General features: G+C 51.0%; 2 protein-coding genes across 2 annotated transcripts; one reads left to right on the top strand and one right to left on the bottom strand.

Annotated features, from left to right (window-relative positions):
• Nucleotides 1-2,767: 2,767 nt before the first annotated feature.
• On the bottom strand, nt 2,768-7,054 carry SOX8 (SRY-box transcription factor 8). Its single transcript, XM_059484750.1, has 3 exons — nt 6,396-7,054; nt 5,080-5,315; nt 2,768-4,387 (listed from the first exon to the last, which is right to left on the bottom strand). Exons 1-3 carry the CDS (start codon nt 6,836-6,838, stop codon nt 3,654-3,656), a joined length of 1,413 nt encoding a protein of 470 aa, XP_059340733.1. The 5' UTR covers nt 6,839-7,054; the 3' UTR covers nt 2,768-3,653.
• A 6,449-nt stretch (nt 7,055-13,503) lies between these two features.
• Nucleotides 13,504-26,153, top strand: LOC132081125 (lipase maturation factor 1-like). Its single transcript, XM_059484657.1, has 3 exons — nt 13,504-13,699; nt 21,770-22,079; nt 26,109-26,153. Exons 1-3 carry the CDS (start codon nt 13,504-13,506, stop codon nt 26,110-26,112), a joined length of 510 nt encoding a protein of 169 aa, XP_059340640.1. The 3' UTR covers nt 26,113-26,153.
• The last annotated feature ends 1,814 nt before the right edge of the window (nt 26,154-27,967 follow it).

The raw sequence follows: 27,967 nt of genomic DNA, 5'->3' as shown, positions 1-27,967 counted from the left end.
GGAGACAGAATGTGGAAATGCGGCAGAAATTTCTGATCAAAATTATCTTTTTTTGGGTAAAAACTCATCTGTGTTTTCCTCTCCAATGTGAAATTGAGAGGAAGTGTAAATTGAGGAGTAGGGAATGAAATCTGGGAGATCTTGGCGATGTCCAGCTCCCCCTAAAGCCTGAGTTTCAGCCCTGGATTATTCAGGATGCTGCATTTTACCTGCCTGGCACCTTCCTGAACATCCATTCTGCAACATCCCTGGGTTTTACCCCCAGCCCCACAAAACCCCAGGAGCTGCTCCCTGCAACTGCTTCCAGGAGCTCTCCAGCACCTCAGCCCATGGCCAGGCTGGAAGGAGCATCCCGGGATGGTGGAAGTTGTCCCTGCCCAGGCTGGGACCAGGATGAGCTTTTAGGTCCATTCCAACCCAAACCATTCCAGGATTCGATGATTCCAAAGCTCCCGTCACCCCTTGAACCTATGGAATGGATCTAAAATATAAAATTATGATACCTAAAATCAGGATTGGATTTTTATGATCCTTGTGGATCCCTCCCAACCCCAATTCCATCATAAAATACAATAAAAATCTATATTAAAATATACAATTTAATTACCTTATTTCAGTAAATACCAGTAAAAATTCAATTTATTTTTGCCAAGCTTATGGGAAGTAAAACCAAGTGTGGCCACAGCGAGTGGATTTAAAACCCGGCTGGTGGGACTGTGCAATCCTTGGGATGAGAGTTCATCCTGCAGCTCCTGGCTGGGACAAGGACGTGGCACTGGGAGGAGACAGGGATCCATCCTGGATGCACAGAGCCCCCTCTCCCAGGAACCAGGCATGCTTCAGTGCAATCTTTGATATTTTGGGGAGATTTTCAGTTTTTAATGTCATTAATTTGTGTGATTCACCATTTTATCTAACACAGATGTTTTAATTTTGTTTTATCAGCCACCAGTGAAGCCACTCCAAGCTGTGCCACCGAACATCCGGCAGAAAGCAAAGATCATCCCCAAAACATTCCCATCTCACCTTTTATTTCCTTTTCCCCCTCACAGTGTGCTGGTTTGGAGGCCAACCCCAGCCTGGAGGGCAGAGCCAAAACTCATCCATTTTCCAGGCACAAATCAGGATGAAAATGAGGGAAAATCTGCAGAGTCACAGGAGGAGGAGGAAAGGGAAGGAAGGGAAGGGAATGACGCTGCACTTTGGCTCGGGCTGGGATGAATCCCCCTGCCAGGAGCTCTGGAAAGGAGCACGGAGAAAATGGTGTCGCCTCCCAGCCCCTCTTGGCTGCAAACACCAAATCCCGCCCGGGACTCTGCGCCCCAGCCCTCCTTAATGGGCTGCAGCTTCATTAATTCATTAATTGTCATCACATTCACTCCCCTTCGCCTTCCAACCTCTTCTCTCGAGCAGCAAGGGCTGGAATTCCCCAGTCCCAATTTTTTCCCTCCCCAGGTTGGGATCACTTTGCAGACAAAAAGCAGGACAGGGAGGGAGTGTTTGCTGTAAGAAAGGAAAATAAAAGTTATAGATGTAACAATGTTAATGACCGTGTTGAAAAAAGAAATACACCAAGCCTGACGTGCAACATGTAATTTGGTCGCTCTCCTAACTCAGAGGGATTTATTTACCAGGGCTCACCAAGCAGAAAAGGGAATTTCTTCCTGTAAATTCCCTACAGAAGGAAAATCAGCTGGGGCTAAAACCTTGCAGTCTGAAATCCTCTGAAATCCTCAGGATTATGGGCATGGAAATGCCCTTCTTAAAGGAAAAATCAAATTAATTTATCTGTATTTCAAAAAAAAAAACATCTCAGAGAAACACAAAAAGCGCAGGGAAAAGGAGCAAAGGAAAAAAAATCCAGACTAAAAGGGAAATAAATCCTTGATGAAAATATTTTATTCTGAAGATTCCATCGCCTTGCAAGCTGTTTTCCCAGGTTTTTTTCCCAGCACAGAAAATAGTCTCGAGCAGAAAGAAAACAGAACACGTCCTTGATAAAAAGCACTTTTTAATTTTATCAAATGGATCTGTACAAAAGTTAGCATTGCTTAGTCAGAAGCGAGTGAAGAGAACAGATCAGTAACAACCAAAAGTCTTTCAAACTTTATACAGAAAAATAGATTGCATAAAAATGAGCTTTTTTTGTCTTTTCCCCCAGCCCAGCGTGTCCCTCCCTCCCCCGCCACGAAAGGAAATATGCAAAAAAATATTTTTTAGAAAAAAGAGTAGGAAACGTAGAAAAGGTAAAAAGATGAATAACCTCTGAAAGGTGGGTTTAGATTTACAAAGGCTTTTAAAGGCACGAGTTCCCATAAAATAGATGGTTATTTATATGCTCAGCATACAATGGAAGAATTAGAAATATATCAATGAAATATTAGTCTAAAAACTAAGTACCCTAAACCCATTTTTTTAGTGGAGGAGATTTTAGTTTCACAGCTTGATGGATGATATCTGGTCCCTAGAAGCCAAAATTAAAGCAGAAGTCGCTCGTTTCTCATGGAATTACAGCTCCTTTAAAGTAGTCCTGGTTCTGAAAGCCTCCGAAGACTCCTGAAATCCGATTTTAACGGCCCAAAACGGGTGGCCAGAAAATCACCTGCCCTTTTCAGGCAGCATTTGAGCCTCCCAGCAGAATTAGTAATTCCCCCCCTCGTTATTTGACATTCCCATTGGAGTTTCCAGGCGGATTCCTTCAGTCCCTCTCTCCAGCACGGCTCCTGCAGCGGTTCCAAAATGAAAAAAACCCAAAAACCAAGGAAAATCTATAGACTCATAACACCAGTTTATTGTATCATCTCCACTATTTTTTTAGGCTCCCTCCCCCATCTTTAAAATCTTTTAAAAATTCTACTTTTTTTTCGTTTTGCACAAAATTACTTCATTAATTAAAAGACAAAATAATACAGAACATAAATACATATTTAACAGATTAAAAAAAAAAACAAAACCAAAACAACCAAAAACATTTGAAGCTTCCAAAAACAAAAAAACCCAAACCAAAATGTTAATTACAGCCAAACCTTGCTTAGAAGAACTCCTGACTAAAACAAAAAAAAAAAAAATCAACAAACACTTCAGACACTGAATTGGTTGGTCCCATCAGACTCTTCCCACGGGATTTTTCTGGGATTTTGGGGCTCATCCCTGTTGGTCCCAGTGAGTTCCTGCCCTCAAGGTTGGTCCGTTCCTCACATTGCAATAGACCCTGAAAGTCTCAAACAGATTTTTTGTTGTTGTTTTGTCTCCCCCCTCTCTCTCTCTACCTTTTGCACTTGGCCAAACTTCCAGGCCCAGCAAGTTCGGCTCAGTCCAACATTTTGTCCTTCATTTACTCAAAAGGCATCGCCGGTCCTTTTCCTTTTGTTTTTATTTTTACCTCTTGATTTTTTTTTTTTAATTTTCTGTCCTTTGTTTGGTTGGTCTTTTTTTTTTTCAGTTTTTTGAATTACTTAAATCCTACGAATCAAAGAAAAGAAGAAAACAAAAATAGAGCTCTGTCCTTTCGGGGGGAGTTTCGAAGCAAGGTGGCGACCAGCACAAAGTTCCCAGCGGCTCAGGAGGCACTTTGGAACACTCCACGCTCTTCCTCCTCATTCCTTCATTAGTGCATAATTCCAGGGGAGCCTCGGGAGGCTCCGGGGAATCCTTTAAGGCCTGGTCAGCGTGGTGTAGACGGGCTGCTCCCAGTTGGCGGTGGGGCTGTGCGCCGGCGGGATGGACAGCCCGTTGAGGATGGGGGTGGCGTAGGGGCGGCGCGACGAGTGGAAATAGGGGTACTGGTAGAGGCTGGAGGCGTAGCCGGGGTAGGGGTTGTAGTAGTTGGAGCTCTGCAGGTCCGTGTAGTCGCACTGGGAGCTGGAGAAGGAGGCGGCGGCGCTGGCGGCCGGGGCGGCCGAGGTGGCGCAGGCCTGGCCGCCGTAGGAGCCGTACGAGTCGGAGTGCGCCGGGGAGCCGTGCGGCTGCTGCTCGCTGTAGTGGCTGGGGCTCAGCTGCTCCGTCTTGATGTGGGGCCGCTGCTGCTGGCCCGGCTCGGGGGCCGCGGGCGAGGCCGCGGCCGGGCTCTTGTGAGTCCACACCTGCGCGGCCGCGCCCGAGTGCGCGTACGAGGCGCCGTACGAGGCGGCAGCGCCGGCGCCGTGCTCGGCCGGCAGCGCCGCGTGGCCGTTCAGGGGCAGGTACTGGTCGAACTCGTGCACGTCGAAGGTCTCCATGTTGTTGATGACCTCGCTGCTGAGCTCCGAGATGTCCACGTTGCTGAAGTCGATGTTCTGGCGGCCGCTCTCCACCAGGCGCCGGCCCTCGTGCTTCAGCTCCTGCTTGCTGCCGTGGTGCAGGTCGGTTTTGGGGGTGGTGGGAGGCGTGGGGGGTCCGTGGGGCTGGCCTGGGGATGGAGGGACAGTGAGGTTTCAGCAGTGACCACAGAACACCTGACTCCTTCACCGTTCAATAAATGGGTTTCACCTGTCTGGTATTGCTCCCTTTGGGGATTTAAATCTGCGGCACCGTGTCAGACACGGAATGTCCCCCCTGTGACCATGTCAGCCCTGGGATGAGCCTCCCACATGGGACATGGGATGAAGCTGGGAGCACGCTGAGCCCATCAGGATCACTCTGGGACACAGCAGGACACACTTGGCAGCACCAATCCCCCCAAGGGGTGCATTCACAGAGTGAAGCCTGTGATGGAGCTCATCCTCTCCCTGTGGGTCCCAAGGCAGAGGGACCCAGGGCCATGATGCCAGCAGGGTCTGAGGCTGCAGGACATTCACAGTGCTTCTAAAAACTGTCAGCACACCAATTCCCAGTGCTGGGAAGCTCTGCCCCAGGACCCCTTAGTAGCCCATCATATAATTAGCCCAAAATAATTAATTCTCCCCATCCAGGGACGCCGGGATCCCGGTGCTTTAGCATTCCCTATGGCACAGCCAGCTCTAAGAGCACTCACTAAAGAAAACCATGGCCACGCTCCCCATCACAGCTCTTGGGATAACAACTCCCACACGGTGGGCAGCAGCGGGATCCCGTCCCACCCCCAGGGCACAGGATCAGCAGGAATGCCGCCCTGTACCTTACCTGCGTGCTCGCCGTGGTGGTGGGAGTCGGCCATGCCCAGCCCCGTGTCGGCCTTGTAGAGCTGAGTGCCGGCGTGGTGGCTGAGCTCAGCCCCCGAGTCCGAGTCGCTCTGCCCGGCTTTGACGCTTTTCCTCCTCCGGGGCTGGTATTTGTAATCCGGGTGATCCTTTTTGTGCTGCACCCTGAGCCGCTCGGCTTCCTCCACAAAGGGACGTTTCTCGTTCTCGCTCAACAGACTGTTTTTTTGGGGGGTTGGTTGTTTTAGTGAGGAAGAGAGGGGGAAAAAAAATCAAAAAGCCAAAATTAGGATCTTTTCCTTAGAAGTTTTCTTCTTGTTTTTAGACTCGCACATCCCCGCTTCCCATGCACGGATCCGAGTACCCGGCAAGTTAACTACAAAATTAATTTGCTGTGGTAAAAAGGAGTTAAAATCCACGGCAAAAAAAAAATGGATTAAAATATCAACTAGAGCAGCATGAAAAACCCGACCACTACAGACAGGGGTAATTGGGCAAAACAAAATCCCCCTTCCACATTTCTAACAGAATTACAAAACACAATTCCCATGTTTGCCCTGCAAATGCCACCCCCTCACCGCCACAAACATTTCCAGCTTTGTTTAGTGCTTACAAAGAAACCACCAAGGCACCAGGGATGGGATTATTGCTTTCCAAACTCTCTGCCCCCTGCCCACACCTCTCTTTGCAAACTCTTGGAGAGGCTCAAACCGCAGCGGGAGCATCGCTGGCCCGAGCGGGCAGGAAAAGATGGGAATTAGGTACAGGCAAACACCACGGGAGAAACGAGGCTCGGGGAAGAGCCTTGGAAAGCAAGGCGGGCTCGGATGCTGCTCAGCAAATAAAAGTTTGCATCCCCGGGCAGATAAGCAGGGAAATTAGGAAGCTCGTTAAAATAACTGCTAAAAAATGAGTTTAGCTGCGTTTATAGCTTGTAAAGCATCAAGCGAGCCAAAAGGAGAAAAAAAACTAGGAAAAAACCATAAAACAAGTCATTAAAAAAGTCTCATCGCGTGGGGATGGAGAAGCCGCAGGCAAGGGAAGGGCTTGTGCATCTCCGAGGGAAAATCCGCCCGCGGCAGGAGCGAGGGTGCCCAAGCCGCTGCTCGGAGGATTTTTCGGAGCAGGCACCGCTGTGTCCTTCGCGGGATGCTCGGGGAGAGGATGGTACCTCCCTTCGGATCGCTCCGAGAACCCCATATTAACAAAAACAAAGCGGGCAGAAGCTTTACAGAAGCGCTGGGAGGGGGGTCCGGGCGCGCAGCCCCGCGGAGGACGCGGGGTCGGGTCGGGACTCACCGCCAGAGCTTGCCCAGGGTCTTGCTGAGCTCGGCGTTGTGCAGATGCGGGTACTGGTCCGCCAGCTTCCTGCGGGCGGCCTGCGCCCACACCATGAAGGCGTTCATGGGCCGCTTGACGTGCGGCTTGGCTTTGAGCGATCCGTTGCCGCGGACGGGCATGGGCACCAGGCTCCAGTCGTAGCCCTTGAGCACCTGCGAGACGGCGTCGCGGATGCAGGCGGGGAAGCGCTCGTCCACCTCGGCCGCGTCCACCTTGGCCCCCAGCGCGGCGGCGCCCGGCGGGCGCGGGGCGGGCGCGGGGGCGCAGCCCAGCCCCTCGGAGCCGGCGGGGGAGAGCGGCGAGTCCGAGTCCGAGTCCACGTGGGACATGGAGCTGGTGGTGCCCGCGGGGCTGCACGGAGCCTCCAGCGCTTTGTCGTGCTCCTCGGTCATGTTGAGCATCGGCGGGCGGCAGAGCCGGGCCGGCCGCGCGCTGTGCCCGCCCGGGGTGGTGAGGGGGCCGCGCACCCTGCGCGGGGCGCCGCGGGATAAAGGAGTAAAAACTCTAAGCTCTAGGAGGAAAAAAAAGACGCGAAACGCTCAAAACTCAGCTCAAAATCCGCGCTACCCCCCGCGCTCCGCAGCCGGTCCTGCCGCCGCTGCCGCCGGGGCCCCGCGCTGCCCGCGCCGCGCTCCACGTCCAGTGCGAAACGGGGTCCCTGGCAACAAGTTACTTTAAGGGCAGGGCGAGCGGCCCCGCCTCCGCCGCCGCTCGTCATTGGTGGAGAAGGCGCGGTGATTTGCATAAGGGGCGTGGCTCTCCACAGCGGGCCCGTGCCGCCCGCCCGCCGCCTCAGAGCTCCCGCTCTGCCGGCCGGAGCCGCCGCCAGCGCGGGGTCCCGCTGAGGGTCCCGCTGCCCCCCCGGGCCCGGTGGATGCCGCCCGCCGCTGTTCCGGCTCCCTGCTCCGGCTGCCTCTTTCGGCTCCTCTGTGCTTTTCCCGCTGCAAATCGTCCGGGCCCTTCACCGCCGCGCGGTACTGGCGGGGACCCCCGACGGTGGGGATGTTTCACGCTCCGGTGTGCAGCCGGGGCCCGGTTTGCTAGCGGGGTACCGGGGAGCGGGTGCGGGTTACAGCGGCCGCGTCCTTTCCCCAGCGCCGCGGAACGGGGGTGGCGGAGCGGCAGCGGCTCCGGGACGGCGGAGCGGTGCCGTGGGACCGCCGATTTTATTTTATTTTATTTCTGATCCCCTTTTCCAGGGGTTTTCGGGGCGGTCGGTGCGTGGCCGGGCGGGCAGAGCTCCCTGTGTGTCCCCGCAGCCCATCCCGGTGCCCCCGGGCCGTGCGCTCCCACAGCCCCGAGCGCGTCCCTCCGGCCCCGCTCTCCCCAGCGGGCGAGTAACGGAGGAAATCGCGGAATCGCTGGAAAAAAGCGACACGAGACTCTCCGTGTCCCCTCCCCGACTCTCCCTCCTCTTTTCCCGCAGCCGGCTCCATCCCGAGCATCGGGAAGCGCCCGGGAGGTCCCGGCCGGAGGAGGATGCGGCACCTCGGGGTGAGCCTTTGGATGGGGGAAAAAGGGAGGGTGACCCCCAAAATCTCACCCGTCTGTTTAAGTTGTCCCTTTCTAAGCCAGTCCTGGTCTTCCAGCGTTTCTTTGGAGCATTTGATTTTAATTATCCGCAGAATTCAGCCTTCTAATTGCGACTGGGAGGGAGAAATCAAAACAACTCCCCAAATTCAAGTTTTATTTGCTGCTTCCCCTCGGAAAAATAGAGGGTCACGGTATATTAACGGGGGAAAAAATAAGAAATTGGGCTTCAGGCGTTCCAGCGTTTAAAAAGTACCAAGAACGTGGTGGTTTTTGTTTAATTATTGTGATGTGTAATAAATAAACTGTATGCTGTGAATTTAAATGTGTTTAAATGTGCCCAAATATTCATCTGCCTTCTATGTGAAAATTAATTTGTTCTCTCAAATGGCAAAGCAGGATTTAATTTTATTCTTTTTATAAAAACCCCAAACTGTAATTTTCCCAGTTTTCAGCTTTCTGTTTGCAGAGTTACCACATGACATATTTGAAATACAATTTTCAAAGCATTTTTAAAAAAAAAATTATTTTAAGTCTCAAGGTAAACTAAATACGTTGGAGTTGCTAATTGAATAATTTAAATTTTCTTCTAAAATTTAATGAGATTGGGGATGAGTTTATGTTTCCCTGGGCTGTGGATTGGTGACTTTGCAATGCTGTTGGACACTTGGGAAAATCTTTTTTCCCCTCTCCTGTGACCCATAATTAATGCGTATTCCTATAAATCCTGTCTCATTAGGCAATTTACCTTGACTCACAGAATTCCAGTGTTTCATCTGTTTTATCCAGGTTTGAGTCCAAGCAATAATCACTATTTTTAGTCCATTTTTTCCCGGTTCAGCCCCTCCTGCGGAGCACCTTCCTCGGAAGATCCCAACCTCAGTGCGTGACTGAGGCTGGGAAGGGATTTATGGGATGCTCGGAGTTCTGGAGGTAGGAATGGGAACAAGAACCCCTTTTTTCTGCTCCCTGTCTTCAGCTCCAAAGATCCCTGCGAAAGAAGCCCCCAAGGACAGGAGGAATTACAGACTTTGGTTTTTTCCCCTGCTCACTGCTGCCTTCCAGGGCTCCCCAGCCCTGCCTGAGGCAGAAAATTGCATTTGCCAGCCCACAGGTTTGAATTCCTCTTTGTGCAGCACAGGTAGAAGGAGGAAGGTGACTTTGGGTGGTTGTTTCCTCTTGTTCCGGAGATGGGCTCGGGGATGAGGCCGTGCCTGCCCCTGCAGGACGCGGGGCAGGGAACGTGTCCTGCTGCACGTCCCTGATCCCGCACCAACCATTCCGTGTTCCCCTGTCGCTCCTGGGGGACGGAGCACAATTCCCTGCCCTCACACAGCCAGAACACGGGGAAAGGAGGGAGCTGGAGCACCTGGAGCTGCTCAGGAGCTCTGGTTTCCTGAGAAGTTCGCTCAGCCATGAAATGGAATGAGATAATGCTCGGGGAACAAGTGGGTTCAAGTGGGGCCGTTTGTCCCGCGGGGTCTCGTGGCCGGATTTTTGTATGACAAAGGATGGGGATGTTTGCCCAGGGATGGGCATGGGCTGGAGCTGCAGGGCAGGATCCCAGAGGCCTGACACAGCATTCCCAGGAAAAGGGTGCAGATCTGGGAGGGCACAACCCAGGTCCCTGTGGCCCACTGGAGCTTTAGGAGTGCACCCAGTTCAGAGAGGATTTGGGGGAACAGATCCAGCTCTTCCTGACAGAGTGGGCACAGCGGAGGCTGATGTTTGGAATATTGCTTCATTTTCTGACGTGGCCTCTGAGAAAGTTCCTGGCCAGCTCAGGCAGTGTTTCTGGGAATCAGGCAGTAAATCCAAGGTCTGTGTGCCTGGCTCCATCACACTCCCACTTGGGAATCCTCAGCACCCCTGTGGGATGGAGGCTGCTCCATGTCCCATCCCGGTTCCTCTGTTCCATATCCCTTCCTCCTGCAGGAATAAAGTGTGTGCGTTGGCTCCAGAGCAGGCAGAGCCCTGCTTGTGCCAGGAAGGAAAAATTTCCTTTCCAGTGGCAGCCAGGGAAGGCATTTTTAGAGGATGAGAGCACATGGAATCTCTGGAGCCCGTGGATGTGCTCTGGGATGCAGGATCAAAACCCACCCATGTATGAATTACACATTAAATGTTAGGTGAGGTGTTGGATCTCTTCTTTCCTCCTGCACAGCACAGCCTGGATGGCATCTTTTCAAAATAATGGGGGTTATTGTGATTAATTATGATTATTGTGATTACTCATTGCTTGTCCTGTGGTACCACTGAAGGATCCCTCTTCTGAACCAGCCCCTCATTAACCTGCACTAATACACAAGAAAAAAAGGTGATTCTTCCTCTAAAAATCCTTTCCAGCCTTAATCCTGGAGTTAAAGATTCGATTTCCACAGGGAAAATTGGGGATTTTAAAGGGAAGAATTATTGCTGCTGGAAAGAAATGGCTTAGCAGAAGGAAGCTCCCGAATTCCCTGTGAGGTGCCCACGTCCCCTTCAGCAAGCGCAGCTGAGCGCTCGGTGTGTGCCTGCATTATCCACAGCTGCACGTCTGCTCCCTTCAGAGCAGCCCCCCGTGCTCATGCTGCCTCCCAAGCTCCTGATTTCGGCTTTCTCTGCTCCCTTTCAAGCCAAATCCTGGCAGCCAGAGGGGAGAAAGGCCAGAGCTGAATGAACACAGAGCGATTTCGGGTGCCAGGGCCAGCCAGCGGGGTTGGGGTGCTGCTGGGGACAGCTGCTGGCTGCTGTGACAGTGAAGGCTTGTTCCCCTGGCACTCCTGCAGCTGGTTTGGAACACAGCAAAATAGGGGACGTGGCGTTGGGGGTGGCTGGGTGAATGGAGATGAGCATCAATGATGCCCCTGCCCGCCTGGCATTCATGAATCGCCTTCCCCTGAAGGCTTGAAAGGCTCCAAAGCTCGCTCTGGAATATCTTGTCTGAGTTATTTCTGCACTGTTTTCTTTCCTCAAGTCGCCAGATAAAAATAAAAGAAGAAATGGAGAAGTGAGCAGAAAAGCCAGCACAGGTGATGGTCCCACAAAGGGATTCGTGCAGTCACAGAGTATCTGAGCTGGGAGGGACACACAAATATCCTCGAGTCACATTTGGGACAGAAAAGACGTCATTTGGTGTCCTAATCAACCGGTTTATCACATGTTTTTCTTTCTGAATCATCTTCCAGGAAAGCCAGGAAAAGCTTCCACTGCCTGTAATGTGAATTGAGTCCTTTTTAGTTTCACACATTTCTGCTGGTTTAGGCTGAAAATTTACAGCTTGTCCTGTTGGAAGGTGCTCCTGGTCCATGATGGGGTACATCTCAGAGTGACCCTCGGCAATAAAAACCGACCCAGCTCAGCATTCCCCTCCCAGCCCCAAAGACTCTTCCCTTTTTGCTAAACTTTAACCTAAACCTTGCACTTTCCTGAAGTAATTTCCTCAGTTATCCAGTTTGTTTTACAGACACCCCCGTTTAATGTGGAATTTGCTGTAAAAGACCCCACAAAGGAGGAAACCGTTAGCTCCCATCTATTTAAATTTTCCTCTCCAAACCTCGTGGCTGATCCAGAACTGCACTATTCCAGTGGCCTTTAACAAACAGCTGATTTTTCCTTCCCTATACAATGCACCATTATGTGGCATTTTTTCTAATTTTTTTTTTCCTAAGGAGAACAATGCGAGCAGCAGTGATGGGAAACTGGAAAAACAAAAGGGGCATTTAGAAGGGACTGGTTTAGAGGCTGGGAAGTGTTGAATAATGTTACACCTGATAGCAGATGCTTTCTCAGCGACCAGCACCGAGGTGTTTACTAAGGGGATACTCAATGTATGTTTACGTTCAAAAATACTATTTATGAACTCCATGCAGCCAACTGTTTGATGTCTGTAAATTATTTAAAGTAAAAATCATGGTGGTATTTTAAGCAGTGAATTTAGATGGGATTTTAGGAAGAAATCCTTCCCTGTGAGGGTGGAAGGGGCTGGGATGGAATTCCCAGAGAAGCTGTGGCTGCCCCTGGAAGTGTCCATGGCCAGCTTGGACGGGGCTTGGAGCAACCTGCAAGTGGAAGGTGCCTAAAATTGGAAGTGGATGAGCTTTAAAGTCCCTCCCAACCCAAACCATGAGAAAAACATGAGGAATTGAACATAAATTCCCCGGCTCAGGCAGGGTCACCTGGAGCAGGTGACACAGGAACGTGTCCAGGTGGCTTTGGGACATCTCCAGAGAGGGAGATCCACACCCTCCCTGTTCCACGGCCCTGCCACCTCCATGCAAACTAGTTTTTCTATAAATTGAAGTGGAATTTGTGTTAATCTGTCCTGAGCTCAGCCGGTCCGAGCATGGTGCTGACAACGCCAAGGCTGTGGATTCAATGAGAGCCATTCACTGAAGGGACTCCATCATCCTTGCCAGTCCCTTCTAAAACAGAATATTCTGCGATTTGGATTCTGATTTAGCTTAGGATACACTGCTCATCCTGTCACTGAGCACCACAGAACAGAGCCCGGCATCATCCTCCAAAACACCTTGGAAATATTTTAATAGATGTGATCCCCTCTCCCCTTCCCTCCTCCAGCCCGCCCCAGCTCCCTCAGCCTCATCACAGAGACGCTCCAGTCATCTCACACCTCCGCAGCCGCGCTGGCCTCTTACTTTATTTAATATTTTAATTTTTTAAATAAAACTTTGCATTTTCTCGCCGGTTCGCAGAGAATTCTCCGCGTTTTCCCCCTATTTTTCCCCATCCTCGCCGTGTCCCCTCACGTCCCGCTCCGCCGGGCCGCACACTCTCGCTATACCCGACACTGTGGCCTCGCTTTGAAGAGCGTTCTGCCCTTTTTACCCCATTTGTGCCAGTTTTGCCCCATTTCTGCCCGTTTTTCCTGGTTTTCCTCTATTTTTCCCCATCCCCGCCGTGTCCCCTCACGTCACACGTTTGCTGTCCCCGACACGGCGGCGCCACTTTGAAGAGCAGTCTGTCAGTTTCTCCTCATTTCTGCCCCTTTTGCCCCATTTCTGCCAGTTTCTACCCATTTCTGTCCTTTTTGCCCCGTTTTTGCTCCTTTTGCCTCATATCTGCCCGTTTTGCCCCGTTTCTCCCCGTCCCCGCCGTGTCCCCTCACGTCCCGCCCCGCCGGGCCGCACACGCTCGCTATACCCGACACGGCGGCCCCGCTTTGAAGAGCAGTCTGTCAGTTTCTTCCCATTTCTATCAGTTTCTCCCAATTTCTGCCCCTTTTGCCCCATTTCTGCCAGTTTCTCCCATTTTCTGCCAGTTTCACCCCATTTCTGCCCGTTTTGTCCCATTTTTGCCCGTTTTGCCTCATTTCTCCCTGTTTTCTCCGCGTCCCCGCCGTGTCCCCTCACGCCCCGCTCCGCCTGGCCGCACACGCTCGCCGCGCCCGACACGGCGCCGCCGCTTTGCAGCGCGTTTTCCCCATTTCTGCCCGTTTTTCACCATTTCTGCCCGTTTTTCCCCTATTTTCCTCCCGTCCCAGCCGTGTCCCCTCACGGCCCGCCCCGCCGGGCCGCACATGCTCGCTGTGCCCGACATGGCGGCTCCCAGCGCGGGGCTGCGCCAGCGCCGCCCGGGCCGGGCCGGAGCCCCCGATGGAGCTCCCGGAGCGGCCCCCGCTGCATCCCCCGAGCCTCCCGAGGCCGGGCTCGCTGCTGCGGCCCCGCCGCTCTCCCCGGGCACCTTCTGGCTGACCCGCATCGTGCTGCTGCGCTCCATTGCCTTCCTGTACTGTGAGTGCCGGGCGGGCGCTGATCCCCCCGTGCTGTCCCCGAGTGGTGCCCGGGGACGGCTGGAGCTGTGCCAGGGAGGGCTGAGGGAGAGCAGGGAGAGGTTTTGCCGTTTTCCCATCCCCCGAGGGTGCTGGTGCACGGAGCAGGCTCCCCAGGGAATAAGCACATTCTCAGAGCTGCCAGAGGAGCCCTCCGCTCCCAAGCACGTGGTGGCATCCTTGGGGATGTTACCGGAACAGCGGCTGGACCTGACGATCCCTGCAGGACCCTCCCACTTGGGAATATTCTATCATTTTATGATCATTGTGGATGATCATAAAATCTCTGCATATTCCATGATTCTCTTCTTTCCCCGTCCCACTTTCCTGGTGGATTGGGGATGGCTGGATGGGGTTAGTGATGCTGGAAACTGGTGGAGCTGGAAGGAGAACTTTGCTCACACCACGAGGCTGGCACCTCTCAGCAGAGCTGCTAGGAGCTGTTCATCCTTTCCCTTGAAGCTGCGACCTCGCAGTGCAAGAGAGGAACTCTTTGTCCTATAGCAGGACTGCAGGGACAGATGCCATCTCTGGGTGCCAGCATCACCAACAGCCAGGACCTAGAGTCAACATGACCTTAAAATATTCCACAGTGAAAGCAGTTTCCAGCCTCTGCCGTGCTCCTTTGCCTCTCGCTTTGGCACTGAGAGCTGTGCTCAGAGCCCACTGGTGCTCTGCTTAAAAATATTTACAGTGAAACCGAAACTGACAAGTAACACACTACGGTACAAATTCTAAACTTGCCCCAGATTTGTCCACAGAATCGTTAGAATTTGTAGCCTGCCAGCTTGCTTAGATTATTTTGCATCAAAACCATGCAGAAGTTGTAGTTTCGTATGGCTTTGACACGTGCTCTGGTTCTAGTTTGGTTTCAGCTCTCGGTGAAATGCGAGGTTATGACTCTTTCAGTCAAAATGAAAGCGATTTTGATATTCCCCCGTGTGTAAATCCAGGCTGCTGAGTTTCCCGTGGCTCAGTTTGCAGTTTCCTTATGAAAAACTGATTAGTGCTCTGTGCCGTGCCTTCAGTGGAGGCTGCTGCTGCTGCCCAGGGTGGATTTGGGGTGATAAATGTGCCACACATGGGACCAGAGGGGTGTTGGGAGTGGGAAGGGAGCAGGGGCTGGCTGGAGGGGTGGGAATTGGTGGAAATCAAAGGTGTGGGACCCTTGTGGTGAGTGGGACACCTGGGACAACGAGGTGGGGAATGAGGATCTGATTGGGTTCAGGTGAGTTACAGGTGGAAGCGATTGAAGCTGATGGGCTGCAGGAGAAAAGGAGGCTGGGAGAGGCTGGGCCAGAGGGTGAAGCTGAGTTTGCAGGTTGGTAAGTGAATGTGGGCTGCTAAAAAAAGGGGGATAATTCTTTGTGGTGGTTTTTCAAGTAGGAGAGAGGAGTGAGAATGGCTGAAAGTTGTGGGGAGACCCCAAAATACCTCTATAGTGTGGGGTGAGGAAGCCTTTTGGAGAGTGGGGTGGCAGAGGGAGAGTTTGGGGTACTGAAGCTGTAAGGAGCAGGGCAGGAGAACGTTTGTGTCCCTTGTTAAGGGAAGAGGTGGAGGAGAGGAAAAGTTCACCTGCTTGTTGTGCAACTTGTGCTTGGCTGTGCTCAGGCCCTGGGGAGTTCTGCTGCTGCCTTGGGGTGAGCCAAATGAACCAAAGCCAGGAAGCTGGGCCTGCTTTGAGACAGGACACATTCCTACAGGCAGCAGGGCTGAGGCTGGCAGTGCAGGAGAGGTGCCCCACAAGAATTTGTGAGGTGGAAAGTGCTTGTTGTGTGCGAGCTGGAGTTGTGAGCGGGCAGATTCCCCTGGATGCTCCAGTGGGAAGGAGGCTTTGCCCTTTGATCTCTTTGGAGTGCCTGGCTTTAAAAACAGCAGAAAACAATTCTGTGCCTCAGTGCCAAGCTGCTCTTACAGTTTTTTTTTCTGGAGATGGAAGCATTTAGTGTGACAGCTGATTTTTCTCCCAGACGCGGCGATTCCGCGCACACCGAGGCTCAGACTCGCTGAGGAGACGGTTGATGCCGTTGTGACAGTTTGACATTCCTCAGCCGAGGGATGGTTTCCCCCCTTCTTTCATTTCACCCTTTCATGTGTAACCCTTTCCTTTCCCTTTCCTCTGGGGGGGGATTTGTGTTAAGGTGTTGGGGAATGTGGTCAGGGCTCAACTCTGGGAGCTCAGGGATTGTTCCACTCCTGGGTGGGAGAGTGAGGAACCTTGAGGATGGGGTGGAGAGAAACATGTTTTGGGGTGTGCAGTGGCCCCAAAGTGTGCTCTGAGGGCTTGTCACCTCCTTCCTGCCCCCGCCCCGTTCCCAAGGGGGTGTTCATTGCCTGCTGTGGTATGGGAGATGTTTTCCCTGAGGATCTTCCCGTGTGGAAGGAGGACAGGCAGAGCAAGGCAGGTGTGGAGTGTCCCTCTGTGTGCGCTCCCCCTTTGCTTTTGCTCTCCTCTTCTTTTTTTGTGCCTTTTGAAGGGGTTTTCCAGAAGCAGCTTGAGCCTGGGAAGTCCCTGGCAAAGCAGCTCCTGTGAGAGGCAGGTTGGAAATGGGAGGTGGGAGAAGATCTGAGGGTTTGGAGAGGTCAGAGACCAACCCCACCTGCTGCTGGCAGGGAAAGTGGATCCAGCTGAAAGGGCTCTGTGAGGTTTGGTCCTTACAGCATTGTCCTGTCCCTCTATCCCTTGGAAATGGTCTCTCTCTGTTTCCTGGTGGCTCCTTCAGGTCCTAGAAGGCCACAGTGAGGTCATCCCAGAGCTTCTCCTATCCAGGTGAATAGCCCCAGCTCTCCCAGCAGAGCTGCTCCATCCCTCTGCTCGTCCTGGTGCCTCCTCTAGACTCTCTCCAGGGCCCTCCCTGTGCGGGGACCCTGGAGCTAGCTCTGCAGGTGGGGTCTCACCTGAGCAGGGCAGAGGTTTGGCCAGATGTCACTTGGAGATCTGCAGCTTTTCCACCCTGGTCTTACCCTGTGGCAGGGATGGGTTTTTTGGCAATACAGAAATACCTTGAGGTCTTGTTGGAAGTGCTCTTACAGGTAAATAGCTGGTCCCAAAGCTCTCAACAACAAATGTGCATTATTTGCTCCCTTCACCCTCCTTCTAAATCATTTCTAAGTGCTCTTTTTGGGTGATTACCCTCATCAGATTCCAGCTGTAGAAATGTCAGTAATTAGATACCACCCTCCCCAATCTCAGCCAGGCTCTGTGGAGAGCTTTGAAATAAAAGCTATTATTTAAATCCAGTTTATCTTCCTTCTCGTTATGTATTGTTTAATAGTATTTTCTTTCCCCAGCGCCAGAGCTACGGGAGGTTCAGGCTCCTTCTTCCTCAATGTGAAATCCAAAGCCCTCTCGGGGGGTTTGGCTTCCTGTAGGCTCCTGGCTCTCCCCGGTGTCCTTCCTCCTCTCTTTCTCTGCCATCTCCCCTGCCTTCCCTTTCCTCAGCTTTATTCACAGACTCCCAGTAGCGTTCAGCCTGCCTGCTCAGGGTTAGAGAACATCTCCAGGCGCTTTTGCTGCCCTGAGAGGTTTTATTGCAGCTCAGTGCTCCTTGGCAGGGCTGTGCAGCACCAGCTCTGGGTCCTCTGAGCAGCTGCATCCCCCTGGAATGGGAATAAAAAATAACAAAAGCGGAGAAGGGAATCTCTGTCCCTGTCTTCTCCTTGTCCAAAGCCACTTTGGAGCAGAGGGATCTTCCCAGGGCATCCTCCAGCTGTGGGCTGGGGTGGTTTTGGACAGAAAAAGCTTCCCTTTGGGTCTCAGGCTATTTCCACAGCTTTTCAAACAAGGAGGCAGCAGGGAGATAAGAACTTCAAACCCTCCCCTCGAGCAACCACCCCAAAGTCTTCAGCTTGGCCATGAAAGACAAGGAAACAAAAAAGATGTTAAGGGCAGAGCACTCTGTGTGGTTTCTGTGGGTGCTTGGCTTCACCCTTTTGCTCAGTGCTCTGCTGTTGTTGCTTCTGTGTTGCAAAACTTTGCAGGGGAATTCATCAATTGAAAATTTATTTGATTCATTTCTATGGAAATAAAACACCAGGAATATTCTGCTCTTTCTTCTTTCCAGCAGTGCAACCTCAGCTTGCAGCATCCAGCTCAGGGCCTGTTCAAATGCCTCCTTGGGTCAAAGGGGCACTTGGTAAACTGCTCCAGGCAGAGTTTGTGTGTGTGTGCAAAATGTAGTTTGGGTTTCAGGCAAACCTCTGTGCTCTTGGTTCAGTTCTTCTTGTGGTTTGGGCATCAAGGAAAAGTTAAGACTTCTTTTAACAAGAGGAGGGGAAGACAGAAAAAGCCATATGACCGGAAAGTTTTGGATTTCACATCTTTAAATCTTTCCTGAGCATGAAAAATGGGATTCTCTCCTTCTCCCACCATGACAGTCTGAGCCTGGACTGAGGGAAGGGAGCTGAGGTGCCAGGGAAATCTGGATGGAGTGAATCCCTTTGGATGGGGATGCTTGGGTGGTGGTTATTGGTACCATGGGGGGTTGAACAAGGGGGGAGGCGGGAGGCTGGGAGGGGGGAGAGTTAATGGAAAAGTACAGTGAGGCACCTTCTGAGGTGAGGATAAGTATGGAAGGTCTATTAGCAGCCCTGGTAATTTGCATGTATTATGTAAAGCTCAGCTGGCAGCAAGGAGAGCTCCCATGTGAGCTGTCAGAGGCTCGGCAGTGGGAGGCAGACCTGGAGTTGCTCTGTTCCCTCCACCTGCACAGCCCCAGGAACGGCACATCCAGGTGCCACAGGGGGCTGGGCACTCCCAGATCCTGGAATTGTCCCTGGGAAGGGAAGCACAGGCAGTGAGCCCAGGGTGGTGGGGTTTGTGCCAGGGCTGGAGGTTTGGAGGGTGCAGAATCCCAGGGAAAAGCCCCAGGAGCAAGGAGAGGTGGGGCAGTGTGTGCCCCAAGCCCAGCAGGGTGGTGGTGCTGCCACTCAGTGCCCAAAGTGGAAGCAAAGTTGAGCTGGAAGGCCCAGAGTGAAAATCCCCAAACATGAGGTTCCAGAATAAGGATTAAGGAGGAGGAAGGAGCACAGGCTTTGGGGGAAAAGGGATTTTTATACCCCCTGACCAAGCCACACTTCAAGGGAAGGCTCCTGGAGAAGGCAGCAGGGTCTGTTACACTGAATTTAAAGCTCCAGTTTCTCTGGGCTTCAGGGAGAGGAAGCAATGACAAGCTGATAAATAACTTCCCTTTTCCCCTCCTGGGTCTCAGCATCTCCTGTGCTCCTGAAATCCTCTGCAGCTTCTTTCGTTTCAGCTCTTCCCCGTGTCCAGCAGCACAGGAACTGCAGCCTGGGGGGGAACCTCAGGAGATGGAGCAGGGATGGATGAAGGTGGAGCTGGATGGGGATGGGTGGAGAGGGAGCCTGAGCGATCCCAGAGTGAGCATGGGGAGTGTCCAGGAGAGGGAGCTGGACCCGGGATGGAGCTCTGGGAGTGCGAGCATCACCTGGCCGGTGATGGATCAGACACAGCTGGAACCGTGGGGTTTGCTTTGGGGCACGTGAATCCTCCCAAAATCAGGGCTGGTGCTGCTTGGTTTTCACTGTGGGTGGAAATCCCAGCAGTGGGAAATGGGAAAACCCCTTTGGAGCCTGAGCTGGGCCATCCAAAATGTGCATTTCATGGCAACTCCAACCCATCTTTCACTGTCAGCAGGCTCAAGAGGCTGAGCAGGGTTCTGTCCATCCAGTGTGCACTGTGCTGGAATTGCTGCTGTTTGTTTTTCCTAATTTACCCTTTCCTTGTTTGTCTCGTGCACAGCACAGGGGTCTAATTTGTACTTTTTTTAGGCAAAAACCTGCTCAGCATTTATGGGTTGGGACAGCAATTCTGGAGCATTTAGAGGTGAATTTGATTAGCACTTTTGGAAAACTGTGCAGCAAATTGCAGTGTTAATCATGGGAAATCAAGCCACGGGGTTTTAAGGCAGAACTGCCTTTCAGCTGGCTTTTTTAAAGCCAAAAATGAAGATATTAAGCTATCTAAAGCTCAGAAGAATTTTATTTCTGCTGGTTTCATGTCAGGCTTTCTGATTACACAGTTGTGCTGAGCTGAGTGTTGGTGGAAAAATATGGGTAAAATAGAAGACACTTAATTTGTGTCCCAGAACTGATCCTGTAGTGTTTGAATCAGCTTTTCTCATGTCTCTCCCTATCCATAATTGAGGAAAATAACTGAAGAAAAATGTCTTTTATTTGTAAAATCATTCACTGTGTAGAAAAGATGGATGGGAAGAGACACAACCCATTAGCTCCCAACTTTATTGTGCCATCCCTGGGGTTCAGGATCTTGTGGAATCAAAGGGAACCCTCCCAGTGACCTCTGCTGTGTGCTGCTGATGACTTTTAGTAGTTTTTAAATGAGAATAAAACCCATGGCTCTGTGCAGAGAGCTGGGGGAGCGTTAAGTGGATTAAGTGGAACCCACTGGAGACCTTTGTCTGGGGAATGGGACTTTCAGTCGGATTCCCTGGGGCTGCAGACTTTGGGTTGCTGCTTCAGACTTCAAAGAAATGGGAATTTGGGCTCTGATTTCACACAGCCTCTCCCCCAGTGCTCCCAGTGAGAGACACCAGATGAACACCAGGGTTGTTGTTTGCAGAATGCCAGCATTGAGATAAGGAAGGAAACAGATTTGATCATTAACCAAGGAAGATTGGGGAGGGGAACAAATTGGCTTTTTCCAGGAGCTCTGGTGCTGCTGCCCATGACGTGGCTGGTGTTTGGGTAATGTTTGAAGGATGGGTAAATTAGTGGATGCTGCCTAATCAGGAAATGTTGGCCTTCCTCATTTTTTATTTTTTTCCCTGAGACATGGAGATTACTGGAGTTACAAACTGCAAATTGGTAACTGCAGGAGATGCCTAAAATATGAGATAATGCCTAAAAACTGCCCAACTTTCTCTGTAGGACATCAAATGCTAGGTTTATGAGCTGTAATTAAATTGCTGATGTGCTGTTAAAAAAAGCAGCTGGCTGGTCTAAGAGTGTCCAGGGCTGGAGCAGCAACACTATAAATGGGACAGCTGCAAGGACATGGAAAAGGGGGAATTTAAAGGGTGGGAAAATGGTAAAATTTTGGATTTCCAACCTTCCAGGATGTGAGAGGGTGCAGAGCGTCAGAGCTGCTGTTCTGGGCAGTTGTGGGGATGAACCATGGACTCAGAGAATTGAGGGTGCTCTGAGCAGCTCTGGGGTCCTCAGCATGGGAAGGAATTGGAGCAATTCCAGAGCTGGAGCCAGGCTGGGAGAGCTGGGGGTGCTCACCTGGTGAAGGGAGGGCTCCAGGGAGAGCCCAGAGCCCTTTCCAGAGCTTAAAGGGGCTCCAGGAGAGCTGGAGAGGGACTGGGGACAAGGGATGGAGGGACAGGACCCAGGGAATGGCTCCCAGTGCCAGAGGGCAGGGATGGATGGGAGATTGGGAATTGTTCCCTGGCAGGGTGGGCAGGCCCTGGCACAGCTGTGGCTGCCCCTGGATCCCTGGCAGTGCCTGGGGCCAGGCTGGAGCAGCCTGGGACAGTGGAAGTGTCCCTGCCCATGGCAGGGGTGGGATGAGAGGATCTCCAAGGTCCCTTCCAGCCCAAACCATCTTGGGTTCTATGAACAACTCATTATTGGTGTAGATGAGTTTAAGCTATCTAATTAACAATATTTTGATCTATGAAGTGTTTTCAATACAAGGAAAATATTCTGGTACTGGGTAGATGCCCATGTAATGTTAAATAAAGGTGGAGATCTGTTCTCTTCCAAAGCCAAGTCAGGATTTACAGAATTCCTTTGCCTGCTGCATTGTGGTTCATAGAAACCACAGAATCCTGGGATGGTTTGTGTTGGAAAGGACCTTTAAAGATCCTCCAGGTGCAACCCAGGGCACCTTTTGTTGGGCCCTGTAGTGACTGTGTTGGGTTTTAATGGAGAAAGAACTTGGGAATAAATTCCTTCCAAGAATGACTTCCCTAATTTTGGGTTCCAGTCCTCTCCCTCATCCTGGGTGATTCCTCACACAGTTTTTCCCTCTCTTTTTCCTCTGCAGTTGTGGCCTTCCTGGTGGCCTTTCACCAGAACAAGCAGCTGATAGGGGAGAAGGGGCTGCTCCCCTGCAAGCTCTACCTGCAGGATGTCAAGAAATACTTCAAGGGCAAGGTTGGCCTGGATGCCCTGAGCTATGCCCCCACTCTCATCTGGTTCCTGGACTGGTCTGCCATGGACAGCACCCTGGACTGCCTGGCCCTGGCTGGCCTGGCAGAGGCAGCCTTTGTGCTGCTGACTGGCTGTGCCAACATGGTCCTCATGTTCCTGCTGTGGCTCCTCTACCTCTCCCTGGTCAACGTTGGACAGATCTGGTGGGTCCTCAATCCCTCTGCTCTGTTTTTCCCTCGTGCTCTTTGTGGTACACGTTGATTTTTCCTGATGCAGTTTGGGTTTCCAGTCTAATTTGAGATTGCTTCTCACCAGATTATCCCTGTAGGAATGTGAGATAAGGACAGTATTACCGCGACCTGTGTGGGTCGCAGTTGGTGAGAGAGAGACGGTGAATCTTGTATCTTGATCAGAAGGCTGAATTTATTAATATATGATATAATACATTATAATTATACTAAAAAGAATATAGAGAGAGGTTTGCAGAGCCGCTAGCTAAGCTGAGAAGAGATAGAAAAGAACCCCCAACAAAGTTGTGGCCAAGGACTCAGTCCCCTGGCCTGAACTGGTGATTGGCTCTTAATTATAAACATAGAAAATGAGCCAATCAAGGTGAATCCTATTGCATTCCACAGCAGCTGATAATAATTGTTTACCTTCTCTTCGGGGGCCTCTGGCTCCCGAAGACACAGAAATATGAAAGGAAGGATTTCTGTGGAGAAATGTCTGCGACAGGACAGCACCTGGCAGGAATGATTTATGGGCACAAATGATTTATGGAATGTTTTAGCTGGGATATCTGCCCTGAGTTCTCCTTTGCTCATTGGTGCAGGGTGGGATTTGATGATCTTCGTTCCATAATTCCATGGCCTTCCATAATTCCATCGCATTCCCTGACATTCCACACTGTTGTCCCAGCTGTGCAGTGCTTCCCCTCATGGTTTTTGAAGGGAATTCCCTCAATCATTACTTTTAGGGTTTTTTAGGGTTTCTCAGCTTTCAGCTCTGTCCAGGAGAGAGCTGCAATCTGTGTTTCACACTAAGCACAGAAAGTTTGTGGGGGGAAAAGGAGACACCCTGACTCCTGTAAGTCACCCTGCTGCAGGGGAGGCTATGCTGCTGAAATAAAGGGTTTGGCTGGTTCTTGCTATTGTTCAGGTCCCAAATACATTGTTTGAAAGAGGATGAAAACACCAAATCTCATCAGGTCAGCCCCTGAGGTGCCTCTGCTTGCAGCTGAGCTCATGTGGAGGGAAAAGCTTCTGCCATCAGGAGATGCCCAGGGAGGTTCTTCCTAAATGTTCTGGCTTTACAGCAGGGCACCTTTTCCCCAGATGGGCTCAGTGGGTTTGATTTTAAGGGTTTGCATGTGCTGCCCCATTCATTCCCATCCTACTGCAGCTGGAATGTCAGTGGGTAAAGGAGAGCAGCCTCTGAAAAGCTCCATTCTCTGAGCTCTTAACTCAGCACCAACCTAAAGCTGGGACACCAAGCCACAGAGCTGGACAAGTAACTCAGTGGATGGTTTTCCATTGCCTGTTCCCAAATTATTCCAGGATTTCTTCTCTGTTTTCTGGATGTTTTAATGTGGAAGGGCAGGAATTCAAGCATCCTCCTGCTCTGGCTTCCAGGGGTACAGGAGCAAAACCTGGCTGTGATCCTTGACTTCCTCCTCTTTGTGTTTCTGTTTGGAGGGGAGAAGGGAAAAATCCCACAAACCTCCCCCTGAAGCTGCCAAGGTTTTGAGGCTCAGCTCTGGAGCTGCAGTGACTGCAAGGCTGGAGGTTTGATCTGTTAATTCCTGGAGCAGTGGGATAATTAAGACAGACTCTCTTCATTAGTGCCCACAGCTCTCTGGAGTGCTCCCTGTGCTCTAGAGCTCTTGTAGTTTTATTATTTTTAAAACCCCACCTGCAGTGTGGGGTTTTTTCCATGTTTTGGGGCAGTGAGTGCTGTGCTGCTCCTCTGCTCCCACTTTTCCTGGCATGGGGGGGTCCTGGCTCCTCTAACATCCTGCAGAACTCCTGAAGTCTTCCCAAAATAATTCCAGTTGTGCCTGGTGAGCTCTGGATGGCTCTTTTGGCACTTTTTTAAGGAAGAGGCAAAGGGTGGGGGGTACAGAGAGGAGCCCTTACCCAAACCCCAGTTCCTGAGCAGGGGAAGCTCAGGGATGAGTGCTGCGGTCCCCTCCCAGCTCCAGGACAATGATCCTGGCAAGAATGCCCCTGGAGCCTGTTGTGCTTGAAAGGAATTGACTCCTGATACCTGAGATAAGGCTGGATTTATTGTTTCCCCTCCTTTGCTCCTTGAGATTTGGGGGGTGAAATTTAGCCTGGTGTACAACAAAAGCTCACCAAGGGGAAAGGGGTAAGAGAAAGGGGGGATTAGAGGTGTTCCCTCAGCTGCTTTTCCTCTTAATTTCAGTATTAATCAGGAAATGAGGTGGAAGAGCTGAGGGAGAAGACTCCAGCTCATTTTCCATCAGATCCTCTGGAACAACCCAGGTTATTCCAGTGTGACATGGAACTCCCAGGACAGAGGGGTGCTGGCTGCTTCCAGTGCAGGGAAACAAAAGGAAAGAGCAAAGCAGGGCTCACTCAATGCTCCCTGTCCTTCAGGAGTTGTGGTGCTGCAAAGGGAGGGGCTCAGAGTACCCAAAATCTGCAGTATTGGCCCTAAAACCAAGGCTGGCTTTAAAACCAACGCTGGCCCTAAAACCAAGGCTGACTTTATAATTCCTCCTCACAATGATTTCTAGGTGGGGTTAGATGGGGCAGTGATTGTCTTGCTCCCAGTTTGGGGCAGGCTGAGAGGCTTTGATGGGTTATGTTGCTTCTCCAGAGCACCTGAAGGGGAGCCCAGCTCTCCTGAAATGGGGAGGGCAATGCCAGGCATTCCTGGCTGGAGTGATGAGGCAGCCCAGCAGAGAGGTCTCTGAAATGAGCAGGAAATTCCTCCTGTGGCCCAAATATATTTTTAAAATCCTTTGTGGCTGAAAATAAAAACATTATTTTGATTTTTTTTTGTGCAACCCTGCTGTCCCTATCCACTGGCCAACCTGGGCTCCTGTGAGCCACCCCTGTGGGCGCTCCCCATCCACCAGGATCCTCTGCTGAGCCTCCCTGGGAAGCCCCTCCAGGGCAGATGCAGCAGGATCAGCAGGAATAGAGCTCTCTTCTCTAGGCCAGAGAGGCACAATTTATTCCTTTTATCGCCCTTTTGTCTATTTTAATTTTAAATGTCCCTATTTGTTTTGGGCTGCTGAAGGAGCAGCTCTTTCAACTGCTGCCCAGCTGGCTTGGGCTCAGCCAGGGGAAGCTTCAGAAGAGCAAAGTGTGGCCTTTGAAGGGCAGGACACATTCCCTGCCTGCCCTGGCCCCACCTGGCAGCTGGGGACAGCACAGCTGAGGGTCTGAAACCCCTCAGAAAACTCCTCTGAGCTGTTTGCAGGATAAGGAGTGTTTGGGCATCCTAAAATCTCAAGAACCAGGCCCAGCTTGTGTCCCTTGGCTTTGCCAGTTTGTTGTGCTTGACTCTCAGCAGCCTGGAATGAGATGCACTCGGGTGGCTCTCACAGTGAAGTGACTTTGCAGAGAAATGGATTTATTTTGGTGCCTGGGAAGTGTGGGGTGGGGATTGCTGGTGCTTTCCACCTTGAAATGTGGTGGTTTTGTCATGCTGGGTTTCCCAACCCAGCTGTGGGTCTGTGCAGACTGAACCTGGATGTGTTTGGGGTCAAAGCCACCCACGTGATGGTGTCACACTTCCATCAGAAGCTCAGTGTGTCTGCCTTAATATACTGGATTTTTTTTTTTTTCTTTTTCCCCATCTGCCACTTTGAACTTTTTCCTTTTGAAGTAGGAGACTGTCAAGAAGTTCAAAATCTGCCAGGGCAGAGGAATATTTAATATCTGACCTGTTGGGTGAAGTGCTGAATCGTTATGTTCATTTTAACCTTGATTATTCCTGTCATTTTTGCAGTAGTAAAATAGGAGTAAAGTGGTGGTAGTCAGTTTGAGTCAAATAGAAGCTGTTTTAAAAGATTTTTGTGGGAATTCCTTGTAGCCCAACATCCACTTTGCAGCTTGTCCAGAGTGCAGCTCCACTGGTCCCACACAAATAGCTTTGCCTTTCTCCCCACTTCCTCCTGAATATTCCTATTGTGGGTTTTCATCCATTTAAACAGGAATATGGGAAAAGCTTGGTTGGTTTAATCAAAACTCTCATTGCAGGTGACCCCAGGAAGGCTCCATTTGTGGTGTGGGATTGTGTTTGTGGGGATGAGCAGGACAAGCTCTGTGGGAGAGGCTTCCAGCAGGAATTAAATCAGTTTTGTACCAGAATCACTAATGCACTTCTAAAATGACTGAGTAATTCTGGGATAAATTCACTTTTATCCCCCAGTAAGGTGTCTCCAGAGAGCTATTACATTTTCTTATAGAAACAAACTTTTCAGCTACTCTGCCACTGATCTCCTGCTTCTTCTCCTGTTGTTTCCTCCCTTCCAGCATTTCCAACTGGCATCTGCAAACCCTTCCTTCCCCTGGGTTATTGTGTTCCCAAAGCTCATTGCCCGTTGTCAGACAGCACAGATTAAAAAAGAAAAAAAAAATAGCTGGAATTATGGGATTTTAAATCCTGTTGCCTTTATTTTCATTCTAGATTCTGGTTGAGTTACAGGAGCTCAAGGGAATAAGTTAAACAAGGCAATAAATAAAATGTTATAGCATGAGGTGGCTGCAAGGTTCTTTTTAGTGGAGTCTTCCTTTGTGGAAAAGAGTGGTGCAGCAGGGATTTGGGGGGCGAGAGAAGGACCAGGCAGGGATTTGGGGGGCCAGAGAAGGACCAGGCAGGGATTTGGGGGGCCAGAGAAGGACCAGGCAGGGATTTGGGGGGCCAGAGAAGGACCAGGCAGGGATTTGGGGTCAGAAAAGGACCAGGTGGGATTTAGGGCCAGAGAAGGACCAGGCAGCTCCTTTTTATCCTTCAAGGAGTGTGAAATTTGCCCTTTGAAGCCCAAAATATTGCCCAGAGTGGAGGAGATGCCTCAGTTTCTGCCCCCAAGTTCCTGGTGGTTTTTCACCTTTAGCTGCTGGAACAGAGCAGCTTGAAAGTTTCACATTAAAGGAGATTTTGGAAGTTCAAGTGTGCAGCAGGTTCAGGCAGGCTTGGCTCTGGACAGGTGGTTTAATTGCAATTAATTGAGTGTCCTCAGGAGTTCATCTGCAACAGAGAAAGGGGAAGGGCTGGAGTGTGGTGGAGGGTTTGTTTTATTCTCATTAAAAAGCACTTGAACCATGCAGGATTTAATCAGGGGCTGGGTCAGGCTGAGCTCCTGAGCTCAGGAGATGCTCCGGGAGTGTTTTCCCTCTCCAGGAACACCTGAGTGGCCATGAAATGAACCTCTTCCAGTGCTTTTTCCTCTGATTTTCTCCACCTTTGGGTTCTGAGACTTTAGGTGCTTTGTCCAGAGTGATCCAGCCTGGTAAAGGTTGGAGGCAGGTCTTTGAGTTCCTTACTCCAGGTTGGAAAGCAGCCAGGGTGTGAATCAGGGCTGGATTTTGCAAAACATTCCCATTTTTAAGCACTTTTGTTTGTGACCCTTTGATGGTGACAGCATGAGAATGTGGATGGGATCATCCTGGAGTGGTTTGGGTTGGAAGGGAATTTAAGGATGATCCCATTCCACCCCTATCCCAGCTCCATCCTCGGCCCATCCTGGGGGAACCCTGTCCTGAGCAGCAAATTAAAAATCCCCCTTGGAGCTCCCAGCAGCCCAAGGCAGCAGGAATCAGTGGATTTTTAAGCAGTTTGGATAATTCAGGAAGATTTTTTCTATGAAAAAAAAGGGGTGTCACTCCTGTGGGATTGTGTTTGTGGGGATGAGCAGGACAAGCTCTGTGGGAGAGGCTTCCAACAGGAATTAAATCAGTTTTTGTACCAGAATCTCTAAGACACTTCTGAAATGACTGAGTAATTCTGGGATAAATTCACAGTAAGGTGTCTGAACAATCAGGAGCTGTGAAGAAAGGAATGGCAGCCTGGGTGTCCTGGGTTTTATCAGGACACGTGGGGAGTTCCCAGGGATCAG

The sequence above is a fragment of the Ammospiza nelsoni genome, chromosome 17 (assembly GCF_027579445.1).
Source record: "Ammospiza nelsoni isolate bAmmNel1 chromosome 17, bAmmNel1.pri, whole genome shotgun sequence".
In the NCBI taxonomy this organism is placed as follows: domain Eukaryota; kingdom Metazoa; phylum Chordata; class Aves; order Passeriformes; family Passerellidae; genus Ammospiza; species Ammospiza nelsoni.
This window is presented reverse-complemented; position numbering and strand designations above follow the sequence as displayed.